The 26,943-nt window shown below is 35.2% G+C and overlaps 1 protein-coding gene across 5 annotated transcripts in view; it reads left to right on the top strand.

The window, feature by feature from the left end:
• Positions 1 to 26,943, top strand: part of LOC150100368 (tRNA endonuclease ANKZF1-like) — a 197,498-nt gene that overhangs the window by 147,080 nt on the left and 23,475 nt on the right. For 3 of the 5 annotated variants that reach the window (XM_090402734.1, XM_090402733.1, XM_090402737.1), the window contains one exon: positions 13,051 to 13,162. In XM_090402734.1, the coding sequence (XP_090258860.1) occupies positions 13,051 to 13,162 (112 nt within the window). Of the gene's footprint in view, positions 1 to 13,027; positions 13,163 to 26,943 lie in introns of those variants that run through there. The other 2 variants (XM_090402735.1, XM_090402736.1) reach the window with 2 other exon arrangements.

The raw sequence follows: 26,943 nt of genomic DNA, 5'->3' as shown, positions 1-26,943 counted from the left end.
TCAGAATAAATATTTTTATTAAACTCTTCAGTTTAATAAATAAATTCAGTTTTTCAGCATAGATATGTACAGGATAGTCCATAAGTCATGAAGGGTTTAAAATGTGAATGACTTTTTTTGATTATTAATTTTTTCATTTTAGTTTTTCAGGTATTCTAAGGAATGTTTGGGAAATTAATCATGGAACGTTTACAACCCAACAACTAACCAAAATCATACATTCTTATTTTGCAAATCAACATTCGACTATTCAATTATTCTTCATGAAATTATTTGTGAAGATCTGCAATTAATTAGCCATCATGTTCTAGAGATCTGACAGCTCCTGTTACAGGGTTATTTGAAGAAAAGGATGTATGTGAACAATCCCCAGAAAATCCAACAGCTGAAAGAGAACATAAGTGCAGAAATTAGGGCATTGCAGTCAGAAACATAACTGTCATGGAACCTGTCATAGAAAGGGTCTGTCTTTGTGAAGTTGAAAATGGAAGGCATTTACAAGGTGTGTTTTTTCATAACTAATAAAAAATAAAATAAAAATCTCCAGTTTCTGTATTTCATTATAACAATAAAGAATAAACGTAATTGGTAAATAAAGTTATTAAATATTTAAACCTCTTTTTGACTTATGGGCCACTCATGTATGCATGGGAAAACTGCATTTGTATACTTTAAAAGGATTAGCAAAGGAAGTTTTCGTTTTATCAGACTTTAAACCTAATTTTTTTATTTTGAAGATTAACTACTGTATATTATCACATATAATGTGAAAAATTTATGTTAGGAGTTCACATTATATGCGGATCTTAAAAAATATAACATCTTATTAGACTTGCACACACAATATATACTACCTAATGCCTATGCAACCAAATCTTCTTGACCCACTCGCATTTGGCAACCAAATGTGCATCATATCTGCGCATAAAGCCAGTAATGTAAGTAGTGCTAATATCCCACCAAGGGGGCGGGATGTTAGCACAGTTATATCGGTTTAACCACAGTTCATTTTAAATATTATTTGTTAAACAAACCTAGCCTGAAAATGAGCCAACAGAAACATAAACGTTCATCTTTTGAAGCAGGATTTAAATTGTGTGTTGTGCAGTTTGCAGAAGAACATAATAACAGTGTTGCTATGAGAGAATTTGGTGTAGCAGAGAGTAATATTAGACTTTGGCATAAGCAAAAAGACAGTCTTGAAAAAAAAAACCAAAACGAAACTTGCCTGTCGTGGAGATGTAGCATCCTTTCCAGAACTCAAAGAACAGCTAAATTAATTGATTTTGACGCAACGACAAGATGGCATTATAGTAACAACAAATGCCATTCGTTTTCGAGCTCTACAACTCAAGAATGGTAAATTCAAGGACACACAAGGTATTTCATCCTTTTTTACTTTGCCTGGGTGGTGCAACAGATTTATGGAATGCAAAGCATTAACATTACGACACCGAACAAAAATTGCTCAAAAGTTACCAAAGCAGCTTGAAGAAAAAGTGGAGTCCTTCCATAAATTTATCATAAAATTACGGAAGTGTCACGGATATGAACTTTCTCAAATAGGCAATATGGATGAGACGCCCATGTACTTGGCTATGCCTGGGAATTGAACAGTAAACTCAGTTGGTGAAAAGAGTATCCTCATAAAAACAATGGGACATGAAAAAACGCATTTTACCATTGTTCTAGCATGCATGGCAGACAGAACCAAATTAAAGCCGACAGTGATATTTAAAAGTAAGACAATTCCAAAGCATATGAAATTTCCACCAGGTGTCTTTGTTTGCGCCAATCAGGTTGGATGGATGAAGAAGGTGTACAACTGTGGCTGGATCAAGTATGGAACATACGTCCCGGCAGCTTGTTACGTCAACAAAGCATGCTAGTCTGGGATATGTTCCGGGTGCATTTAATGGAGGCAAGCAAAGAGAAAGCACGTGAGCTACGTACAGACCTAGCAGTGTCATACCGGGTAGTCTAACTTCCGTTTTGCAACCACTTGATTAAGCCATTTAAAGATCACTTATGTGAAAAATGGAGAGAATGGATGTCATCTGGTTTGGTGAAGATGACAAAGGGTGGGAATTTTCAGAAGCCTGAGATCAACCTAGTCACCAGCTGGGTTAAAGAAGCTTGGGATTCGATACCATTTGAAATGATTCAATGCTCATTTCTTAAATGTGGAATAAGTAATTCAGTGGATGGATCCAAAGATGATGTCATATACGAAAGTGAGGATGACGCACAACAAAATGGAGAGCATGATGACGATGATGACAACTGCTACACTGATGATGCAATGCCCACAGATGAATTTATAAATGAAATGTTTGATGACTCAAAAGATAAAGAAGAATTTAAAGGATTTTGACATTTTGTTTTAAAATAAATATTTCTTTCGTTAATTTGTATTGTTTTATTTATAAGGTTAGGGAACAAGATTAACAGATCACATTATACATGGACATAGCATTTTAGGGCTAGTTTTCGAACAAAATTTCTAGTTCGCATTATGCGTGGATTGCATTATACGCGAAAATATACGGTAAGTTGAGCATATGAAAGTGAGAAAATATATCTGTTATAATTTTAGCTAAGTTTTATGTTAATAAAATATAGTTTTTTTATTTATTAAGCAAATAATACTCATGATATGAACCTTAGTTTTATTTAAGAAATTGGCATTAAATACTTTTTTTTGATAGAATGACTTAATTTTGGAAAATTCCTTAATGTAGAGGGAATTTTACTCCTTTTTTGTATTGCCAACATCACAGTTGGAAAGTTAATAATAGTAATTATATTGTTATATGCTTAATGTGTTATTATTATTAAATTTTAAATAAAAATGGTACAGTCTGACAGGATGCACCAAGAATATTATTTTTAAGCAACCCATTTGTAAAAAGGAAAATAAAACTGAATGGAAGGATTACAGAGGAATTTCCTTACTGAATATTTCTTTTCAGATAACATTTATTCAAGCCTACTTGAGAAAAGGTATAAAAAATTGTTGAAGGAAAAGCTTGGTTCAGACCAGATAAGAGTTATCAGGATCAGAAATTCATTTTAAGATAGTTGAGAAATCATTGAAATATAGCAAGAATCTATAATTAAGTTTTGTAGATCTGGAAAAGGTATACATCAAGGTTCCAAGAGGAAAAAACTGTTCAAAATGCTACAGTTACATGGAGTAAATAGGCATTATACAAAATGGTACATAGTCTGTATTTAAGTTTATAAGTCAGTGGTTAGAATTGAAGGAATACAGGAAGATTTTTATAATTATGTCTAAAGTAGCTAAGGCTAGTGTATTATGCCTGTTAATTGTTTATGTTCTTCTGGCCAGTTTGTCTATTTTATGGGATGAAAAACCCATGCTTCCATGAGGAAAAACTTTTACATTGGGGACACTGTATGAGACTAACTCCCTTGAGTTGAAAAGTCTTATATAAAGTTCTTTACATCGTAGATGAGATTAAAACCCACATCTAATATACAGGAAGATGAATTTTATGTAAAATCAGTTGTAAGATAACAGTGCATGTTAACCTCACTCTTATTCATCAATATTGGTCACATTGTGAAGGAAAGTGACAAACCTAATATCAGAATTGAAGATATTCAACTCAGCTCCTTGCTTCATGCAGATGATATGTTCCTAAATAAATCCAGTACAAGTATTCATGATTCTTTAGCTAAACTAAGGATTCAGCAATAAAAAGAAAAAACTGTGAAAATATGCAGAAACATGAGAAACATCAACTGCATTCATAATAGAAAACGTCTAGAGCAAATTAATATCGAAATACATTATAGAATGCACAAAGCTAGTGTTTTGTGTGAAGCCCATTGAATAAATTTATATGGTATAAGAAAGATAGATGGAGAGAAATTAGCCAAAATACTAAACTAGCAGTACACAAGGTAGGGTTCGAACTAATTTTAACTTATGAATCTGAGAGTTGAGTTGGAAGTAAAATACTTGATCAAAGACTAGACCACAGGTACGAAAGTTTTGTGAAAAATTAGAAGAGCGAACAGGCAGATCACTCATAGCATCATATTGCAAATAAAGATGTTACAATGAAATTAGCATTGTTAGTTTCAAGTAGAAAGCATTCAAGAATGTTAGTAACACTAAGTTCAACCTTAGAAGGTCAAAAGTGTAAGATCTGACAAGTATAATTTTAAGGACACTTATGTCATTAAAATTACACTTGATAATTGATTTTAACACACACGCATACATGAGAAAGTTTTAATGATATTAAGTGGTATTAAAATACAGATATTTGGTCTGAAAATGGTAATTATCATTAATGAATTGAAACTGTTACAAAAGGTAGAACAAACGTGGATTTCACTTTCATAGTATGAGCTGCACACGCTGGAATTAATAATAGATAGGACATTGCTAACAATACTAAAAAGGTTGTACTAAAAATAATAATAATATTTGCAGTTGTTGAGAATAAGAATTTCCCAAACTTCTAGTAAAGTTTGGGAATTATACAGTTGCTCCATTGCAAAAGAGGCTTGGAATTCTCTTTAAATAATCATTAAATTTACAATGGCACCTATGAATAAGACATATCTTCAACAGATTCTGTTGGCTGTGTCAGCTTCATGTTATTTAGGCCCATACTTATAACTCATAAGTGTAGTATTTGTGTTCCTGAGATGTTTTCTCAAGAGAACATTGTTTCTTCCCAATATGCAAGATGACATTCACAAGGCACTTCTTTTTTCCTTTCCATATGATTTTGTTTGATCTTGTCTAATTCCCTCTCATAATCTCTTTTTGCTTTCCTGACATGATGGTCACCCTTCTTACTTGTACTACCCATGAGCTTCATTAAATTACATTTCTCTTTATACAGCTTCAAAAATTATGAATTTTTGAAAAAAAAAAAAAAAGTTTCTCTTTATGTTCTCTCCCTTTTTTGGCAACTGATGCTTAGCATGTTCATGCTGGGCATGACAAATTGTGCATTCGCCACTTGTCCATTGCCTGTGATGTGATGAATTGTCTCGTACTTCTGGTTTGTCATCTCTTGGGCATGCAGTGGATCGTTATGTGTGCTTTCTATAAAAATCAAAGTTGAGTTATGTTATAAAGGAAATGACTTTTTGCTTTCCAGTTATATGATTCATTGATAATTATAAGAAATTCTATAACTGCTTATATTTTTAAATTTCTAAAAGTGTAGGTATGTGATGAAGACAGTCTACGGATATTAGTTTTATGTGAAAAGTCTATTGAAAAAACTTGAAGTTGCATATCATATGTATATTCTGAATGTGGAAAAATGTTCTTATCCATCCAAATCATAAAGGAAAGGATTACAAAGTCGAATGAGCTACTGCTAGATTTGCAACACATGCAAAACATAGCCTGGCATAAACATTTTAATGATACTTTGCTACTCGTTCATTAAATTCCAACCTAATTTTATCTTACCAATCCTAGGTAAATCTTATACAAAACAATCTGATACTAGTTCTCTCAAACATTTCTGGATCATTTCCCATACACTCTGATATCTTTCTCTTGCAATATTTTATGCTGTGCATAAAACGTTTGCTTTACAAGAAACATTTCCAAAACTTAAGCAACAGCAAATTTGCAGTTTTACTTTTGCTTAAGTTTTATAATCATTGACTCTATGATTTTCCACATATATATCCCTTTTTAACTGAAAACTGCATGATCTCGCTCCTCAGTTGGAAGTACTGTGGCTAGATTAGTTATAGGAAAAAACCCTGATGCTATCACCAGGACGCTAAACCTTTTCAGTCAGCCCCATATCACATGCTGTCTCAGTTAATTATCTCTTAATAGCTATATACACTCTATTTCGACTAATTTTCTTTCCTCCTTCCAGTTTATGTTCCCATAATTAAAATTGATTATAATTAATGACTATGCACTTGTTGAGTTAATTTGTCAATGCATATCTTCTGAATTTTCTTTTGCTCTCTCCAGCTCTGTAGCAGCAACCTGCTATATATTTTGCCATGTTGTCCTCTATCTCAGACATGTAACCTCAAATGCACTGCCTCTTTTCTCTGCTAAATTTCTACCTTTGTTGGTTTGCATTTCTTGTACTATCATCAGTACACTCTTCACATCTTTCTTTCTATCCTCCTTGAAAATACAGCACCTCATCATCATCAAATTCCTGCCATGTACCCTCAAGGGGTGTACAGGATATGACAGTACTACATGCAAAAATTACATCATTACTAACTTCCTATCTACAATTTTCCTCCAAATCAGTCTGTTACTTGTCAAGACTCCAACATTATCAGATCTTATATTTCTATCGTCTAAGGCACTTTGTACCATATCAATCCACCTATATCTTGGTCTTCCTCTGGGTCGTTTTCCTGCCAACCTGGCAGAGAACACTTGTTTTGCTAATCTTTCCTCTCCCATTCTATTTAAGTGACCATACCTGAGATTAGCTCTGCTAACGCATTCCTGGATGCTGACAATGTCAAGTTCTTTCCTAATATCCTCATTTTTAATATGATATTGCCATTGATACCATCTGTTCACGCCTCTAATCTTTCTCAGGACTCTCATATCTGCGGTCTCTAGTCTTTGGTCAAGTGTTTTACTTCTGACCCAGCTCTCAGATCCATAAGTTAAAACTGGTTTGAACACTGTCTTGTATACAGCTAATTTAATGTTCTGACTAATTTCTCTCTTATTCCATATGAATTTATTCAATTGACTTCCAACCATACCAGCTTTGCTGATTCTGTTGTGTATTTCTATATTTAATTTACCATCTTTACATTCTATATGTATATATGTATAGATCACCTTCCATCAGAAGCTTAAGTTTTGCTAATGCTAGTAATTTTTGGATAAGTTGAACTAACCACTGCCAAAAACTCTTCATCCTTATTCAAAGGAAGAGCCATATGGCATCATTTAGGTAATATAAAATAAATAGAAGTGGGGAATGTTAAAGATCCAACCTTATTTTAAAGCCAAATATATAAATACTTTGAAAGTTCCAAAATTTGACCACATCTTATGAGATTACAGTCCTCAGCATCGGAGTTGCCTTAGCATGTCCTACTTAAAAGACATGAGAGCTACCTAGGCATTTGTATGGTTGTCTTTTATTAATGCTTTTGATAAAGGTTTCACTGGTTTGACTGTTCTGATGAGAGAACCAACCAGTTGGGAAATGTCTTGATAGCATTCCTGTCTTTTAAGTAGTGCATGCTAAGGCAACTCTGATGCTGAGATTATAAGCCCTCCAGTCAAAATTTTCAAAACTTCTACATATATTTGCCTTTGAAATAAGGTTGACTCTTCATTTTTATTTCTGATGTGTCTGACATTAGTATACATCAATTGCAGAATCTTCCTTGCACCCACCACTATCCTTGCATCTTTTAATAACTGTCCCATTCAAATTTGAGACTTGAAAACAATATTTAACATTTATGATCATTCCTATTCTTACACTAACTCACCTGAAGGGTGTCTGACCTGCATCCTCCCTGATATCTTTTTTTTTTCCCTGATTTTGCACTTTTAGACTCACTGAGCAACACTTTTTCCAGATACCTAACTTCCAAATCCATTAAAGTGAATTCCATCAGTTGTGTATAAGGCTTTTTTGTCCCATCTACAAACTGCATGTCATTTGTTCTGCATAACCTAGATGTTGACTTATTTGCAATCATTGCTCTTGTCATTGTGTTCTTACATATTGTGGAACCAGATTTAGTCTTTCTCTTACTCAGCTTTTCCCTTTTTCCAGTAAATTTTTCTTATCTTCTTTCATTCCATACTTGTCACCTTTCATTTGTACATGTCAAAACAGTGAGGTCTTTTAATTTCCCTTGTTGTATTCTAAAAGTATAACTAAAATCCTTTGTATTCATTCCTGGAAAACAATTTCATCATTCTGTCTTCAAGTACACTTCTTTATCATGGAATCACCATAAATACCACTCCTTACTCTCCCGCTCTCATTTTATCACACATTCCTTTCTCTTCCCTCTTTCTCTGTTTTCTCCTTTCTTCTTTCTGCCATGCTACTTGTCAAACATTTTTTCTAATCACTCATACTAATGTTTTGTCCTACAAGTGTTCTGTTCCTTTCTCTCTCTCTCTCACACACACACACATTATGACAACTTTGCCATTTTGCTGATCTTCCATTACAACTCTCAAATATTATCATTTGTATTTGATCCATACACACACTCCCTTATTCCTGTCTGCATTCTCACCAACACTTACATTTTTACACCTGGTATTATTAACATTCATCGCTTTGATTTCTTGCTTCTTTTGATAAGATATACTTCTAGCACTCACTTTCAAAACACTTCCAACTGACTCTCATTTTCAAACCACAAACCATTCACGCTCAGAATGAGTACATTTCATAAACACTACTGTATATTATTATTATTATTATTATTATTATTATGTGACACCTCCAGGGAGTCCAAAGACTCATCGAGGAAGAGTATGCCAACAGCATCGAATGATTGATCCTTCCAACTACTAACTGTGCTCAAACTTGCTTAACTTTTTACGAGCCATTAGTAGCAGAGGCTCTACCAATTGACCAACCTTGCTGGCTGTATAAAGGGGTGGGGGGGGGGGTGCTATCAGGCTGCCCTGGTAGCACCAGGGCAGCCTGATAGCACCTATTGGCAAGATTTTTTTTTTTTCCTAAATTGGTAAATCTGTCTTAAGCATCCATGTGAAATTGCAAGTATTGCAAGTCATTCTATCAAGTAGTTTGTTTTATACAGTATCAAGTAGTTGTTTTATATCCTACAAAATTTTTCATCATTGAATTCTCTAAATGATGTCTTTGCCGCCATTGTTCTGATTTGCATTGCCTCACCCTAATCTTGTAAAATAACAGTAATAAAAACAAAATGTATGCTTTATTGTACTCTCCCTGGTAATTAAGACCACAGGTCATTAAGAATGTGCTCAAAATATTTTTTAATTAAAAATGCTCATATAATTACTAATTATTAATAAAATGAATATTAATATTCTTCCTCCTTTAGAGCAACTCCAACACACACTACTGCTAAAGTTTATCAATCATATGTCACCATGACAGAGAATTTACATTGGTGGAGGGGGACTACAAGGGTGGTCTGAAAAGTTCTCGGCCTTGACCATAGATGGCAACGCTATTGGAAAGATTTTTTTTTCCCTAAGTTGGTATATCTGTCATAAGCTTCCATTGAAATTGTGATGTAAAATTCCATGTGAAATTGCAAGTCATTCTATCAAGTAGTTTGGCAAAAGTGTGTTTGTATCCCTTGAAATTGATAAAACTGAGTATCGTGCGGTTATAAAATTCTTTGTAAAAGAAGGTTTAACACCAAAAGAAATTCATTCAAAGTTCATAAAGTTTATGGACACTCTTCACCTTCGTTTTCGACAATTAAAAAATGGGCTGCCAAGTTTAAATGTGGCCGTGCCAGCCTTGAAGATGATCCACATGAAGGACGTCCAAAAAGTGTAACAACACCAGAAATCATTGATCAAGTGCACAATATGGTATTGGATGACTGGCGAGTCAAAGTGTGTGGAATTGCCAAGACTATAGGCATTTCAAAAGAATGTGTAGGATATATTTTACATGAAGAATTGCAAATCAAAAAGCTTTGCTCAAGATGGGTGCCATGCTTGCTCACAGCAGATCAAAACACTCGCATGAAAATCTCTGAACAGTGCCTGGACCGTTTTAACAAGAATAAAACTAATTTTGTGTGTCGATTTATTACTATTGATGAGACTTGGATTCACCATTACACACCAGAATCCAAACAGCAGTCAAAACAGAGGACAGAAGCCGGTTGTTCAGCGCCAAAGAAGACATAGTCGGTTCCATCAATAGGAAAGGTCATGGCATCAGTGTTTTGGGATGCTAAAGGCATTTTGTTTATTAATTATCTTGAAAAGGGTAAAACAATAACTGGGGAATATTATTCCGATCATTTAACCAGACTAGACGAAAAAAATCATCTTTCATCAGGACAATGCACCTGCCCACAAAGGTGTTTTGGCAATGGGAAAATTAAGTGATCTGCACTATGAATTGTTGGAACATCCACCCTACGCTCCAGATTTGGTTCACTCTGACTTCTACCTCTTGTCAAAACTAAAACTCTTCTTCTTCGCTGATCAGTGTTTTTCGAATCAAGAGACGATCGCAGCTATAGAGAGGTATTTTGCAGATCTTACTGAGAACCACTACAGGGAATCAACACAAACTTATCCAATTCACCATTGAAATGGAAGAAAACAACTCTCTTCCTTTCCTAGACACACATCTTCCCTCTGGTTGTCTCTCCTTCTCAGTTTACTGCAAACCTGCACACACACACACACACACACACACACACACACACACAGGCCAATACATACAATAATTCTTACCACCACCCAACACAAAAACTAGGTGTCATAAGCACCCTTAAACACAGAGCTCTATTTGTTCTAATGAACAGGCTCTAAACCAGGAATACAAGATCATCAATCAAACATTTATAAAAAATGGATACAGTAAAAAAACTATTCACAAGATCCTCCATAAAGATACCAGTAAGAACAAAAAAAAAAGATTTCAATAATGCTATTGCCATTCCTTATGTTAGAGGCATTTCTGAAAAAATAGAACACTATGCAAATACAACATTAAAACCACCTTTAAACCCCCAAATAAGTTAAGACACCTACTCGGTTCTTCTAAAGATCCTCTTCCACACCTTGCCCGCCCAAGGGTATACAAAATACAATGCACATGTAACATACCATACATAGGGGAAACAGGGTGAACTATCCCAATCAGACAAGACGAACACAAGCGACACATTAAATACCTCCATTTTGGAAAAACCGGTCTTTCTGACCATGCACTCCAAACATACCACAGAATTGATTGGAAAAATACCAAGTCCCTACACAGCACCAAAACCTGGTTTGAGAGAAAATTTAAAGACTCATGTGAAATGTTCAAACATAACCCAAATCTCAACAAAAATGATGGCCTAACCATTTCAAGAATGCAGAGGACCCTACAACAACCTGTATAACAACCTAAACTATCCATAGAAAAATCCCACTACAAGAAGACAACCTGGTGAAGTGTTTGTAACATTCAATAGCAACTAAAAGAAATCATATTATAACAATCAGAACTATCCAGAAGAATATTAATACATGAGGACTTTAGTGGTTTATTGTAGTTGTATTTATTTATTTATTTATTTTATCACTAGAGGTCAGGCTAGGGAAAAGGATTAATTAATTACGTAGATTTAGGTTTACCAGTATACAGGGCATGAGTATGTAGCTTGGTTCCGTATACACTTGTATTCTTCCGATGATGACCTCGATACAGGAGTTGAAACGTCAAGTTTATTTTATTAGTAATTAATAAAATAATCTGTTCCACACGTGTGTTTTTGTGTCCCTAAATTTACAAATATGACCATATTCTCTAGTTTATGCAATAGCCTTTCATGTGGTATCCTATCAAATGCCTTAGCAAAATCTGATAGTATCATAGTGAATCCATTCCCTTTATCCAACTCAACCATAACCTTCTTATAAAATGCTGTTTCTTGCAAAGTATAGCTTGTCTGTCTACCCATTTTTGTATGTGAGTTCTTACCATCTTCTCTAAAATCTTCACCACCACACCAGAGATACTCATAGGTCAGTAGTTAGACACATCAGTTTTTTGCACCACCCTTGTGCAATGGAACTATCATACATTCCTTCCATTCCTCTGGTATCATTCCTGAGCTGAGACTCAGGAATGATATCACATTTTTAAACTAGACACTTTTGTTTAGCAAATTCCTTCTATGATATGACTTTCCTACATTCTTTCCATCCTGTGGTATATTTTCTGAGCTGAGACTAGAGTTATACAAACATGTCAAAGCCTTATCCAATTTGGCTGAATATTCCTTTCGCCTAAGTGCTGATATGTCATTTGTCCCTATTACCGAATTATCCAGGTTACATGACAGCTCTTCGACCTCATTCTCATGCACCTCTATCTCTTCATCCAATGTAGTGGTAGCACTGCACACCATGTTTCTAGTTTGTATATCTTAACAAAGTGAGCACTCTTTAATTTTAACAATCTCATTCGTTTCTAATACTAAAGTACCATCCTCATTTTTTCAAGTTATTCTTCCACATTCATTCTTTCTTTTACTTGCAGCATAATGATAAAATTCTTTTGGGTTGCTTTTAGTCTGCACAGATAATTTTTGTTTCATACTCCAATTTAGCTTTCCTCACAATACTTGTTAATTATGATTAATTGGAACTTATTAATTTTTCTGGTTTGCACATTATATATTTCATAACTCCTCTCTTATTCTCATGATATAACTTGCACATAATTTTCTTCTTATGGATCTCTTGCTTAATAAGGTTGCTCATCCATTTCACCCCCATCCTGTCTATTCTTCGAAATCTAGGGATACATTCAGATACTGCCTCATCTAAGCACTTTTACAAAGATTCTCATTCATTGCTATCTGTGTACTTGTAGTAGTTCTTCAACCAATGATTTTTTTTCCCCTGTTCTTTCTTTTAACCATATACTAATATACTTTTGTCTGTTGTGTATATATGTATATATATATATATATACACACACACACACACACACACACACTAAAGAATACTTATGCCACTGATTTATCCTTCTGATTTCTTTTCATCGTTCTAGTTTATATTCTACTTATATAAAATCCATTAGGATTTTATGTACTTCCATTTTTATATGTATTGATCTAAACCATTATAGTGTGATATTGATATATCATGTTAGTAATGCAAGTCACTCATGCTGCTTTAATTAATTTGCTAATTGCAAAATAGCTTTCAAGTTGAGCCTTATGAATTTGTTATATTGAGACATTGTTAACAAAATCTTATTTATAAACAGTTAAATTAAGAATATAATATTGATTTGTTTTTTTGTATTAGTTATGAACACTTGAAATTTGCAGGGATAAACAGGGAAAAACTCCATATATGGTTTCTGCAAATACAGAGACAAGAAATGAGTTTCGTCGGTTTATGGCAATAAATCCAGAAGCATATGACTACAAAAAGGCTAAGGTATAAAAAGATCTTATTTGTATTTATTTAAAATTTTCCTCTCCACTACACACATACAAACACACACACATTGTATGCTAAAATCTTTCAAAACTTTTTTTTATAGCTTCTTTTTGGGTGAGTGATTTTAAACCAAAAAAGTTATATCAGTGCTAGCCGACCGTCATGTTTTGCAGTCTAGTTATTTACTATTCAAAGTGTAATTAGATAGTGTAAATAGCATCTCATTGTTGTGTGCTATTGAATTGTTAATTTGTTGCTAAATATGTGTTATTTAGTACCTGTGTGTTTTTACTGAAAAGATGCCAAGTTTTCAAATCAAGAGTATGCTAACATTGATTTAATGTACTGTTTTTGTATTTGATGCAGCAGCTGCTGTTGAAATATTGACAGTAATTATCAGTTAGTATTTTTCAAAATGATCTGAAAGCACTATGATAATTTCTGTTCAGGTTTGATTGTTATTCATTTTTAGATTTGAAAAATCACAACATAGAAGATCAAATAACTAAATAGATTTAATTATTACTTCAATAGTTTCCCAAAATTTTGTCAAGAATATTCCTGCTGAAAAAGGATATCATCCTATATCATCCTGGCTGGAGGAGATGCCAACTAGACCTACTACATGGTAGATGACCTTCATGGACCAGTGAAATATTACCACCTTGCTTGTTGGGGGGTCCCGAAGTTGCCATGTTTAGTTTCCCACAGCAAGGATTCCAGTTTCTGTCCTCCCAAAGTCTCAGCATGCAGTGTCAGTGTGAGTGGTATCCTTCAAACATTATAGAGATCCAGTACCCCCCTCTCCCCCCCCCCCATCCTCAAGAGTACACCAGTAAACTGGTTCTGCAGGTTGGCTTTCGGATAATGTACAGACCAAACAGTAACATACTTATGAGCCTTCCTGATTGGCTGGTGCATAATCTTGCTGCCATCTACACTGCCAGGTCATGCCTAGGTGGTGACTATGTAATGGTATGTGAGCTTCACTGTCGAGATAACATTATAGCATGAAAACTGGATGCTCTCTGTATGGACAACATGTCTAAGAGTATCTACTTTCACTGTATGTTTCTCTTCATCTTTGTAATACCTGCATTAAAGAGAAAACATATATAAATGTTGTGTTACTGCAGTTAAATTAAATAACTAACCTCCTTAAAAAAATTCCTAATTAATATTTAATATTTAAAAATCTTGCAGAAAAAATTTTCCTTCTGCATTAACTTCACCAACATCATGGTCAGACATCCAAGCCTAATCTACTTTCTGATCTCAGATCTCTGCCATAACAACCACAGCAACCCATCTTCACTGTCCATGCTGCACGCTGTATGATTCCTTCTATAACAAGACTAGTATTTGTGCTTTTTTGTGATCCAACATATCTTCTTCATGTTTCATTCCCTCATTTTGACCTTTAACTTCTTACCTGTGAAGCTCAATTTCATACAATCCAAATTCCTTAATAGTAAAGCATCGTCCTTAGTAACTGTAATGTCCACAGTTCTAACTGGCCTCCTTTTTTTGAATTCCAGTGACCAAGCTGTAAGAAAAGCAGAGAGATTCACTATAAGTAACGATTTAAATTATTCACCTCCCAACCAGGATCTTCCCAACAATCTTCTTCATACACCAAACACTCTTTATCTTTACTATTGAGATGATTGTTAAAAAGGACTATCTAACTTCACCAGTGCTAAATGTAGAAAACTTGCCACCAGTGTCAATGGTAATCATGCCTACTTATTCCTCATAAAAGCTATTAGGCAAAACTTTTTTCCATCTCTACCTAAAGCATTTTCTCATCCATTCCAAATCACCCAATAATAAAGCTGACTTGGCATTCTTCTCATCCAACTCCTACATAGATGATCAAGGCAGATAATCTTCTTTATCTGGAACATTGCAGTACATGCCTCCTATAGCCTTCTGCCAAAAAGACATCAGAAGAATCTTCAACAACATGGATACAAAAAAGCCCTGGCCTGATGGAATTTTACCAGTTGTATTCAAAAAATGTGTTCTTGAACACCAACTAACACCTGTTCTTTATTATATATACACTGTTATACTCATATGGCATCCACTCTACAGCATAGAAAGAAGCCCTTATACAGCCAATTCAAAAGAAAAAAAAAGATGAGCATCAACCATTCAACTGTCAACCTATTGCTCTTACATCAGGGTCCAAAATAAATGGAGGTCATCACACTCAACTTCTTTGACATGTGGAGAACTGTCAACTAATCAGTTACCACCAGTATGGATTTTGACAATCAAGATCCATGGAAAAGTTTGGAAAAATCCGCACTAGTCCACTTGACATTTCCAAGGCATTTGATAGGATCTACATCAAGCTTCTCTGCAAAATTGCCATCCTATGGTCTGCCTTCTTCCCTTTGTAATTAACTCATTGAATGTAATTGTGACAGGTGTTCTCTCTTCAAATTTTCCTATTAATATGGTGCTCCTCAGGGCTCTACCCTCATATATATAAATGATCTACTCTCACTGGCCTCAAATCCGTTTCATAGTTTTCTGGGAGATAACACTCTCCACTCTTCCTACTCATATGATAAACTTTGCAGTGGTCAAATAACTCAAGTTTCAAGTTCATTTAAGATCAATGTCCTAGACATTGATCTTCACACCATCCTGCAATTGAACAACAACTTAGTCACTTTCATTGCTTACAAAACAGTGTTGCCTGTTTTCTTTTTGTAAAAAAAAAAAAAAAAAAAAAGGAAATATCTGTAGAAGGCACAATGTGGAAAACTGAACCACTCTCCTTGATCCTTAGTTCTTCTCCACTTACTTTTGTTAATGCTCTATTCAGCAGTCAAGACCAGATCTCCTCTCAGACCATCTCTTACTCCTAACCTTTCCTGGCATAATCACATCACTTTTGTAGCATCACAGCGTCCAGAAAACTTTTCATCCTCTTTCTCTCATGACATTACTTCTCTTCTGTCCAGTTGCTTGCCCTGCAAAAATTTCTAATCCACCCAACTTGAAAGCTTGCTCTCACATTTGGGATGGTGCACCTAAGATCTCTCTAAAAATTCTTGATGCATTCAAGGACAGTAGTTCATCTGATTGATGACCTCTCTTACAGACTCTTCAGCTACTGTCTCATAGATGGTCAGTTTCCATATTGTGTGCCTTCTACAGATATTTCCATGGGCATTGTTCTGCAGAACTAACATCCATTATGCCCCATTTTTCTGCTAGACCTACAGGAACATGAGCAACAGCTGCCATACATCCTTTTATAAGTTGAACTGCAGCCTTACTGAACCTGTTACTCCTCATTGTCTTTTATTTTAGCTACCTTTGTCCTCAAAGTCTTCAGCTCTTTAAGAATAATATCAACAGATTGTTGCTCTTGATCCTGGCCTACATACAGCATTTATTTCCTGTAGGCCTTGTGGCCCCTCATGTGCAGAAGTGATATAAAAAAAAAAGTTAAATTGGCATCATCAGGAGAACAGTACACTAGGATAGCTGTGCATGCAGGCACTAGAATGAGAAAAGATAAATATAGGGAAGCCTAGAGTCCTAAATTGCACAATGTGTTGGGCTTGGTAGAGTATTCTTGACAGTTGTGCGGATTAGCTGTGGATGAGATTTTTCTGGATGAGAGGCAGTTTCATGAAACCATGTTTGTTAAGGTTAGGATATTTTGTGAGGGCAGAAGCAGATTAAAGGAAAAGTCTCGTGTATATTTGTTTTGGTGAAGTAAGGAAGCCTTTTTTTCAATGAATTCTATGGTTGGTATCCAAGGCACATGGTCTGATAATCCTGAGCAGTTGTAGTGGTGGTGGAATCAGATGTAGTCTCAGCTCTAAGATCCTGATGTTGGCTGTCCTGCCAATTTGGTCATAGTAGGAAAAGTTGCAGCTATAAGGTACTTAGTAGAGCCAGGGAAATTCAGAGGTTGTAGTTGGTCCTTAGGAGAATGTCATTGATAAGAGATGCTAATTTTTTGTGTGGTTTAAAGTTGTCACAGGATTGTATTTCTTTAGGCTCTTAGTGGTACCTGAGATATATGGGATAGTGATGGATTAATTATAGTCTGTTTTGAGGGGAATGGGTGGTGGTACTGTGGGGTGCTTTTATTTTTTTTTATTATCTGGTGGAGGTTGTAGCCATTGCATAAAAAGACCTTCTGTATGTGACAGTTCAGAAGTGAATGCATTGTCATCTAACCAAATCAGTTTTGCCTTGTTGACCATGGTTTTTATGATGCTTATGTGACTATTGGTGAATGGATTTTCTATAGACATCGAAAGCGAGCAATCTCCATCTGGTCATTGCGTAACTGTTATGCCTCCTAGATAAGCAATATGGGTTATTTTTCTACTGATTAAATTCTTGGGATATCTCACCTTTTGAGAAACCACTTTTTGTCAGCTCTGTTGTTTTCGAAATCATGGCTGCAGCCAGACAGGCACCACAATAAAATTTTATCAAACTCCAAAAGATCCTTTGTTTTTCCCATTGTGATCAACCCTATTGACAGTTAGTGACCATCAGAATTCTTAAATAGTTGGATAGAATACATGGTGATGCACATGACCAAGTATTTTGCATGTATGCTACGTAAGTGATGTTTACATACATCTGCATAAAGGTTTCTAATTTAGTGGTCAGTATGTGTATATTTCTCATATATAAGTAATTGAAAGGTGTAACCCCTTATTATTAAATTAAAAAAACTTTTTACATCTATCTCTAATTCAGAGAATTTTAATTAAAATGAAAACTTATGAAAGAAAGCTTTTTGCATCTTTCTCTAATTAAGAGAATTTTTATAATAAGGTTTCTATTCACTATAGAAATAGAAAGCAACAACAGTCTGCCCTTCTTAGAAATCCTGCTTACATAATGATTGATCGCTGGCTTTCACTGACTATAGAAAACACCTGCTTAAATGCTGTCATCAACAATTGCATTTCCTCCCTTCCCATCAGTATGATATTATTGCTCTCATGACCTGGTACTCAACCACATACACAATACCTTTTTAGCCAATGGCTGCAATCCCACCAGATGAACTTTTTTTTTTTTTGTGTACCAACCTTTTCTCTTCCATCCAAGCATAGACTACAATAAATCCATCACCATCATATATCCGTGGCACCTCTGAAAAGGTGGCCAATATCCTGAAGAAATAGTCCTATGGTTAACATACAAGAAACTAGCATCTTTTATCCGCTATCCTAATGGCCATCTGCAACTTTTGGATTTATCTGTGATCCATCACCATAACTGCAACCTTTTCTGCTTTGGCCAAACAGGCAGGATGGCCAGTGGCAGTATCATGGAGCACTGAGACTACCTCCGATTCCATTGCTATGGCTACTCATGATTAGTAGATCGTGTCTTGAATATCTGCCACAGGATCTGTTGGAAAAAGACCACCTTATTCCACCAATAAATATAAATATGAGAGACTGTTCTGTGAATCTGCTGCTGCCCCTCACAAACTATCCTAACCTCAACAACTATAGTTGCATTAAATTGTCACTCATCTGGGGGAAAAAATTCATTCATAGATAATCAGCCAAAAACAATGGAGTCCAGTGGGCGGTGCAAATATCATTTACATTGTAATTTCCTGAAACAGCAGAACTTAGTAAACATCTCTCTCTCTCTCTCAGATCTCCTCATGTCTGAGGACTCGTGACCTTCCTGATGAACATATTAGTGAACATATTACTTACGAAATTCAAAATAATGTGCTTTGAGCAGTACGTCATACTGTGTAAAATGCAGCAAACATTTTGATCAGTTAGTATAAGAATTTAATTGATGTTTATTTTTTAAAATAATTGAGTTTTCAACTTATGAGTAAGCATTACAATGATAATAAAACATTTAGAAATCCTAATTCTTATATAAACATTATCATAGTATTGTAAACATATGTCGGTTGTATTATATTATTAAATCTTTGTCGGCTGCATCTTTGTAAAAATATCTTCTTTTTATATCATCTTATTCAAAACTTATCTTCAAAATTTCTCTTTACTTAACTTTAACCTTATTTTAATCTTAATTTAACAGTCGTATTCTGAGCTCTTAATTCGTTGCCTGATTTAGTCTCTTAATTTCAAATCCTCTCATTCAACTTAATTCCTCCCCCCTTTGTCTCAAGGCCGCAAATAAAATTTTTCATGTGTACAAAACCTTAAGAACTAAGAAATTGCCTCTGGTTGGAGCCAATCTCTTTGTCTGAATAACTGGTGTTTTTCTAAATTGAATTCTGAAAATTTATTTGATTTCCGACTGCACCATCAAAAGTCGTGGATAGGAGTTGAATATCCTTCTAAAGAAAAATATTCAGCAAAACATGGAACCTTTCTCTCATACTTATTACTAAATCTTGCAACACAAAATTTCTATTCTACAGTCATGGCTACCCATTACTCTAGGACACACAGATTTGATTTTTATTAGCAGTGCATTGGTATGCAGGAATAAAGCAAATTATTTGACAATGAAATCAATTTATTCATACTTAATGAATGTACAAAATGGTTAAATCTAAAATTACAAATTAATTCAGGCTTTATACTTCAACAACAACTTATGTTTAAAAATACAATTAATCCTCTTAAGTAAGGAACTCTGTTAAACGTGTCTATGGTGTTACTTTAGCTATCACTTAGTCACACACTGAGCAATTTTTTACACATGCTAACAAAAGGCAGGCTTAGTTAAAAGAAAACAATATCAGCATATTAAATTTTCACCATAAACTAATGCTAATTTTTCTCTCACACAACTGAACAAGATAGTTCAATGATTAGCTTAATGCCTACAGTCCTCAAGTACTATCATCAAAAAAACTTTAGGCAAGTCATCGTCACAAAATTCTGTCTCTAGTAAGAGCAATATATAAAACCGTACTTTGTAATAGTCCATTCTGATAGATTCTTGAAATCACTTTCCTCTGATACTTTCCAATCTTGGTTATGCACACGGGTACCTTTTTTCGGGATTTGTGAAGTCACTTCTTACTTTTGCGAATGTCGGGAAACTTGGCAGCATGAAAAAATCTGGTAATAACTATCTTCAGAAAAAACTCAAAATGAGTTATCTCGTACTACTGGCATCTATTGGCTGGAACATAGGACTCTGACCTTGAATCGCCGCAACTTTCCTGGACCTGGATCCAGAACAGAACGAAGACGAACTTATTCTGCCATAAACATCGATATGGCCTCCCCTTCTGCGTGGCCTTCCACCTGAAGACGATTCACCTTTGCTAAAGCCTATGAAAATTCCCGTTGACCTCTACGAACCATCTCTGACGATGATTAGCAAAACTCTGTTGCAACTCTGTAACCTGTGACCTCCGTCCTCGTAACTCCCATCATAACTCTCGTAGCTTATGTCGTCGTGTCGTATCTGCATAACTCTCTAACCACTGACCTCCGTTGTTGTATCGTAACCCCTTTTATCTTGTTCATTTGACCTTGGGTTAAATGAACAAGATAAAATCCCTTGGGTATTTCGTGGGTCTGCACCCGCCATCTTTTTCCATTGTTGCATTAAGGTGGGAAACCCCGTACACACTTCACCTTCATCATAGTAATTGCCTTAGGTGATAAGTTAATCCATCTGGAATATTTCTTTATCTGGAGCTTTCTTTTGTCACAATTTAATTTATACTTAACTTTCTTTGTTTTTTTACAAAATTTTGGCGGTTACATTATTTAACAATTCACTAAATTTTATTTCCATATTACTAAGCATAACAAATTTTGCTAATTAATTACAAGTATATTGAATAGAATTTTGTTTTCCACTAAAATCGGTATATGAGGTATTTTTGTAAAAATCCTTCTATACGCGATTTTACAGTATTCTAGCTTCTTACAATTGTCATGTCTCTATAGTAGTTTGAAAATGGACCTATAGATATAAACTTTTTTTTTCTTAAAGTCACTTGAGGAATTACTCCAACATTTGGTAGATTGATTCCTGGTGTACATCATTGTTTATATATAATAGAAGAAATTTCCCACACACAGGTGTCCAAAACCTAAGGACAAACACTATTTCTGAAGATTACAACTGCAAATTCAGATGATTCAGCTTGTGGCAATTTGTATAACTGACAATTTGAGAAGAAAGCAGGTACACATAGGCTCAGGGCAGTATTTCAAGCCAGTGGAATGTGTTCCAGACATTTGCTAAGAGGTCACCCTCACTCTTCCACGGAGCATGAAGACAGATTTTTGGTTATAACAGCAAACCGTAATCAACACACCAAGATAGGTCTCCACTAACTGTGGCAAAATATCTCCACTAACTGTGGCAAGACGTATGAGACCTACATCCCTTTGCCCATAGCTCATTGTAGAGCACGTTTTCAGTGATGAAGTATCCATAAAAATTGTACAAGACACCAGTGGGCTAATGTCATCTTTACAGATGAGAGCCATTTTAATCTTTCCTCTGATTCTAGAGGAAAGTGGTACTACTTACAATTATGAGAATGTTCTTTAAAAGGATAGGTACGGTGGTGCTGAGATCATGTTATGGGGGAGGCATTATACTTAATGGATGCACTGAGCTTCAAGTGCTGACAAAAGGAACTATGACTGGTGAATGATATTGCAACAAAATTCCTCAATGTCATGTTTGATCATTCCATGGTGCTGTAGGCGAAGAATTCATTTTTATGGATGACAGTGCCACACCACATCATACAAGAGTAGTCAAGATATTTCTGGAGTCCGAGGATATTAATCAAATTGAGTGGCCTGTACACTCACTCAGAGCTGATCTCAACCCTATAGAACTTGTTTGGGGTGCAATAGGGAGATTCATTTTGCTCAAAATTCCTCTCCAGAAAATAAATAAGGCCTTAACCTTGCTCTAAAAAAGGAGTGGACCAGTTTGCTTCAAGAATTCATGAATCACTTAGTGCTAAGCATGGTATGATGTTGTGAGAGCTTCATCACAGTTCCAGGTGGACACATTCCATACTGCAGTGTCTCTCTGCATAGTTTTTTGTAAGCAATGTATATTAATTCCTTAACTATATCCTTAGGAAATTTGTAACTTTTGCCAAAAATGTATTGCAATTTAATTTGTATGAAATGTATAACACTTTTTTGTGTAATATAATTTATTAGTATTCTGGCAATAAAATTCATGTTCATATTTGGTTATAGTCATGAAAATTTTTTTAATTTACAGGTAAAAATGCAGCTCATTCTTAGCTTTTGAATACCGTGTGTATTTTGAGATTGAAAATTTCTGAACACAACATTAATGTTGCTAATTTTCACTAGTATGGTGCAGTCATACTGAGAAGCTCATGTTCTAGTAACTTAGTAATCAATTGGTATTCTTAATCAAATGTATGTTAAAAAAATAAAAAAAAATAAAAAATAATAAAAAAAAACTACAGAAAAGTTTATATTTTGTCAACTTATCTGAAGTATATCATAAATAAATTTATTTTGTCTGTCAGCTTGATGAGGTGTGTGGTCTACTTTCCTGGGATAAAGATAACTTAAAAAATACACTTAAATTCAGAGCATTAAATACATCAGTTTTAAGGTAAAAAACTCTTACGGCTTCCAGTAAAACACCAATATCATATATATTCCAACAACCATAGAAGTATAAAGATAATCTGTTATTTGTCAGGTCTCTAGTATTGTTAAATCTTTCCTTTCAGACCTCTAACAGATCACTCCACCTAGATGGCCTTTTGAATCTTATTCCTGGTAATAGATATCTGTTTTGCTATCCTTGTTTAAATGACCATATCACCTTAATCATGAGTTCCTTTTTAATATCTGAATTTTTATTATGATTTTGCTTCTGCTAGCTGCTCATTCTGATTGTCCTCAGAATGTCATATGTGATCTGTAGTCTTTGATTAATCATTTGATTTCCAAAGTTCTCCATTGAGAATGCAATTGATGTTCTGCATTCCTATCTGCTATCTACTTTAGAGTTTCTTTTTATTCTGATTTTCATAAGTTTGCTACATTGGTTATTCCACATTTAGTTAATCCTGAAGACTGGTAGTAGTTTTATTAAGGAATATAATGTAATATTAGCACAATAGGTGCAGGGCACAAATTTATTATTGGTTGATCTTATTTGCGACTTCAACTATGGGAATAGATTAGAAGCATGGAATGGTCACATAAAGAGAGAATGGAATCTATACAGCAGTTAAGAGTTGTTTAAGTTGATGTTTAAGAGCACTGAATCTGGTGAAAACATCAGAGGATTTGTCAGAATGTTTCTGATTTGGGGGGGGGGGGGGGGTGATCATGTAATTTGATTTGGGAGATTACTAGATGTGGCAGTTAAGAAGGGATATATGTGAAACTACAGAGTAGGTGATTATAACAAACCGAGGGAGCAACTTGAAACATTGAAATAGCATAAGAATTTGGAAGTGGAAGATGTTCAAGTGCATGGAAGATAGTCAAAGGATGTTTGAAGAAAATAGTATCAGACTGTATATCCAAAGTCAGGAGGATAAAAGTAGGAGTTAGATGGGTGAGTAGTATCATGTGAGTTCGAATCCTGCCGTGGGCTGTTTGTGATTGTCTGTGAAAATACTAGTGATGGTGGTTGGCAGTAGATGGCGTTGATGTAGATGCCCTCCCTTGATGAGTCTTTGGACTCCCTGGAGGTGTTGCCCAATAAAATAGTAGTAGTCCGTGCAGTTAGCCGAATGGTTATGTGCTCCGCAACCATATACCTGGAAAAGGAGTGTCCTGCGCTCGATTCTCATTGCTGATGTGAGTGACTAAGGATCTTTCTCAGGCAAGCCAAGTTAGCCGGACGTGGACTGCAGGGTTTTTCTCCCCACTTTATCTGGAGTTTTTCCTCCCGCAAAGCAGGCAAACTGGTCTTAAGAACACAACGCTTTACAGACAATTATGCATGGATGAGCGTGGGGGTAACGACCCCACCTTGTAGTGAGTTATGAAACCCAAAAATGGGAGGTCAAGGCCCCTACATGGGGCTGTAGTGCCAACAGAAGAAGAAAAATAGTTATTGAGTAATCACTTTGCAGAGGTGTGCCATCCAGCTGGGCATATTGATTGCAGTTCCAGATGTTACAATGGCTGATGCAAGAATAGAAATGGACTAATTGTAAGCTCTTAGAATATTGCAGAATCTTAATGTGAATAGGTCCATAGGATATTGCCTGTGAGTTATGAGAATGTGTAAGCGAATTGGCAGTTCTGCGATCAAACTATTATAATTTTAAGTCTGAGATCATGCAAGAGGTAGCAAATTATATACCAGCAGTATTTCAATAGTCTCTTCTAAGATATTGTCGAGTTAGTCAAAGAATTCAGGAATGGGCAGTTGAGAATATGATTCTCCATGGCAGAATTTCCCAAACTTTTTGTACTCAAGTATCCCTTTTAAAATTTTAGTAACATCAATACCCTCCTCTTAGGCAAAAGACAGTTTGGGAGAAGTTATAATAATATTTCATTCAGACACAATTAATCATACAGATATTTATTTTTTAACATTTGCATTATAATAAATAACAAACATGCAAAACATTTTTAATTATTAAATGCATTTTTAGTTTTACGAATCCAAATATACATACAGTAAAAGTGCATTTAATAAGACATGACAAATGAAATTGTTTCTATTGGGAACAAGTTAGTTTGGTGAAATCCATTTCTATATTTATATTTTGGTGGGCACTAGGGAAGTGCAGTACCTAGGAATGACTCCAAACTTTAGCAGAGAGTTCTGACAGCATAGTTTGAACTATCTGAATTTAAATTTTACCAAGAGATATATTTTGTTTAAAAAATTCCTTTAGTTTTTTTTTTTTTTTTAGTTATTGAAAAAATAATTAGAGAATAGAAATGTGACAATATGGCAATAAAGATATTAAAAAAAGTAATCAAAATTTTAAAAAAGTGCTTTGTAATCCCCAATTTGGGGATTACAAAGGTCTTTTGGGGTGTGTGTACCACACTTTCGGAAACATTGCTCTGTGGGGACAGCATGATTTTATGAAAGAGTAGATCTTGCCTTAGTAATTTATTCACTTTTTTTTTATAATAAATGAAATTAATGCCGAGCAGCCTGCTCTGCATTTATTTCCTTTATCGGTGATACTGTTATATTTTGTAAAGGCATTTGACAGGATACCACATAGAACTATCCTATAAATTGGTACAAATGAGAACAGATATGAAGTTGGTAATCAGGATAAGAGGCTGACTAATGGACAAACATCCAAAAGTATTATATGGGGAATTTGAATGTAAGTGATGCATAGGTGTGTTGTAGAGCTCTGTACGGACCACTGTTGAAAGTTTTTCCACATGGTTATACTATAGATTAAAGATGCCAATAAATTATATTCTTGGTTTAATCATTTATCCAAGTGTAAGCAAACATAATTTGTGCATGAAGTAACTTCACTGCTGGGCAACTCGTATATAGGGGCTAATGGCTTCACATCACTTGCCTTAGTATCCCATAATGCAAAGCACATATCCTTGCAGACATGTATAATGCCATTCATTATGGGAAAAGTCACTACCCAGACTGGTTTCAACTTTTATTGAGGTCTCATCAGTGGGAGCTAGGCCCATAAGTGATACCAAGGTTGAAGTAATGCAGAAGTCATATTTAAGTAGCCAAAAGGTGTCACACCTTATTACAAAAATACTCTGGATTAGAAATGTTGAAAGTTTTTCCACTTAGTTATACTATAGATTAAAGATGCCAAAAAATTATTTTCCATGTTTAATCCTTTATCCAAGCGTAAGCAAACAAAGTTTGCACGTGAAGTATCCTCACAATTGGGCAACTCACGTATCCTTGCAGACATGTCCACAAGGATATGTGCTTTGCATTATGGGATACTAAGGCAAGTGAACTGAAGCCATTAGCCTTTATATATGAGTTGTGCCATCCACAAGAGACTCTGGCAACCTCTTCTACTCAATTACTACTCTAAGTAAAAATCTAGTCCTCACACCCTTGTTAACTGCTCAGTTTCCAAAAGTGTCCCTCGCCCCCAGTTCTCCTACTATCACCAGACCTTTGTGGAAAAATTTCCTCTATTAATCTTGTAAAACCTTCATTAATTTTTATCTCTCAATCATATCACCAATTTTCTGTCTGTCAACCAATTTCTGTAAGCCACATATCTTCAACTTATCATTGTAAGGCGCATTCCATAGATCTGTCACCATCTTGGTCACTCTCCCCTGGAAAGTCACCAAGGCCATATAAAGAATAATAGCCTGCCTAATCTCTGCTCATCAGATTGTTCTTCAGTAACCAATTAATCTAATGAGTTGTTTTTAGCCACTTTTGCAGTATACCCTCTAAATTTCAATTACCAAGTCACCAACTCTTGACAAGGTGCCCAAGTCAAGAGTCGGTGATGTGATTGTGAAGTGGAAATGTGAAGGCACAACAAAACCACAGTCGGGTAGGCTGTGTTTAATGACAGATTGGGACCGTCAAGCGTTGAAGAAGATGGTTTGTGAAATCGCCAGACATCGAGTGAAACAATCATCCGGGAGTTCTGCAGTGCTACTAACTGTCCAGTCAGCACCATGACTGTGCATCGTGAGTTAAGAGGAATGGGGTTCCATGGTTGAGCTGCTGCCCATAAAACAAACATTTCTCCTGTAAACGCTAATCACCACCTACAGTGGTGTAAAGAACAGTGCCACTGGACAGTGGACAATTGGAAACGTGATGAATCACGCTTTACAATGTGGCAGTCC

The sequence above is a fragment of the Typopeltis vanoorti genome, chromosome 13 (genome assembly GCF_054136105.1).
Source record: "Typopeltis vanoorti isolate ZY-2024b chromosome 13, IOZ_Tvanoo_1.0, whole genome shotgun sequence".
Taxonomy (NCBI): Eukaryota; Metazoa; Arthropoda; class Arachnida; order Uropygi; family Thelyphonidae; genus Typopeltis; species Typopeltis vanoorti.
Note: the sequence above shows the minus strand (reverse complement) of the source record. Positions and strands in the feature narration are given on the sequence as shown.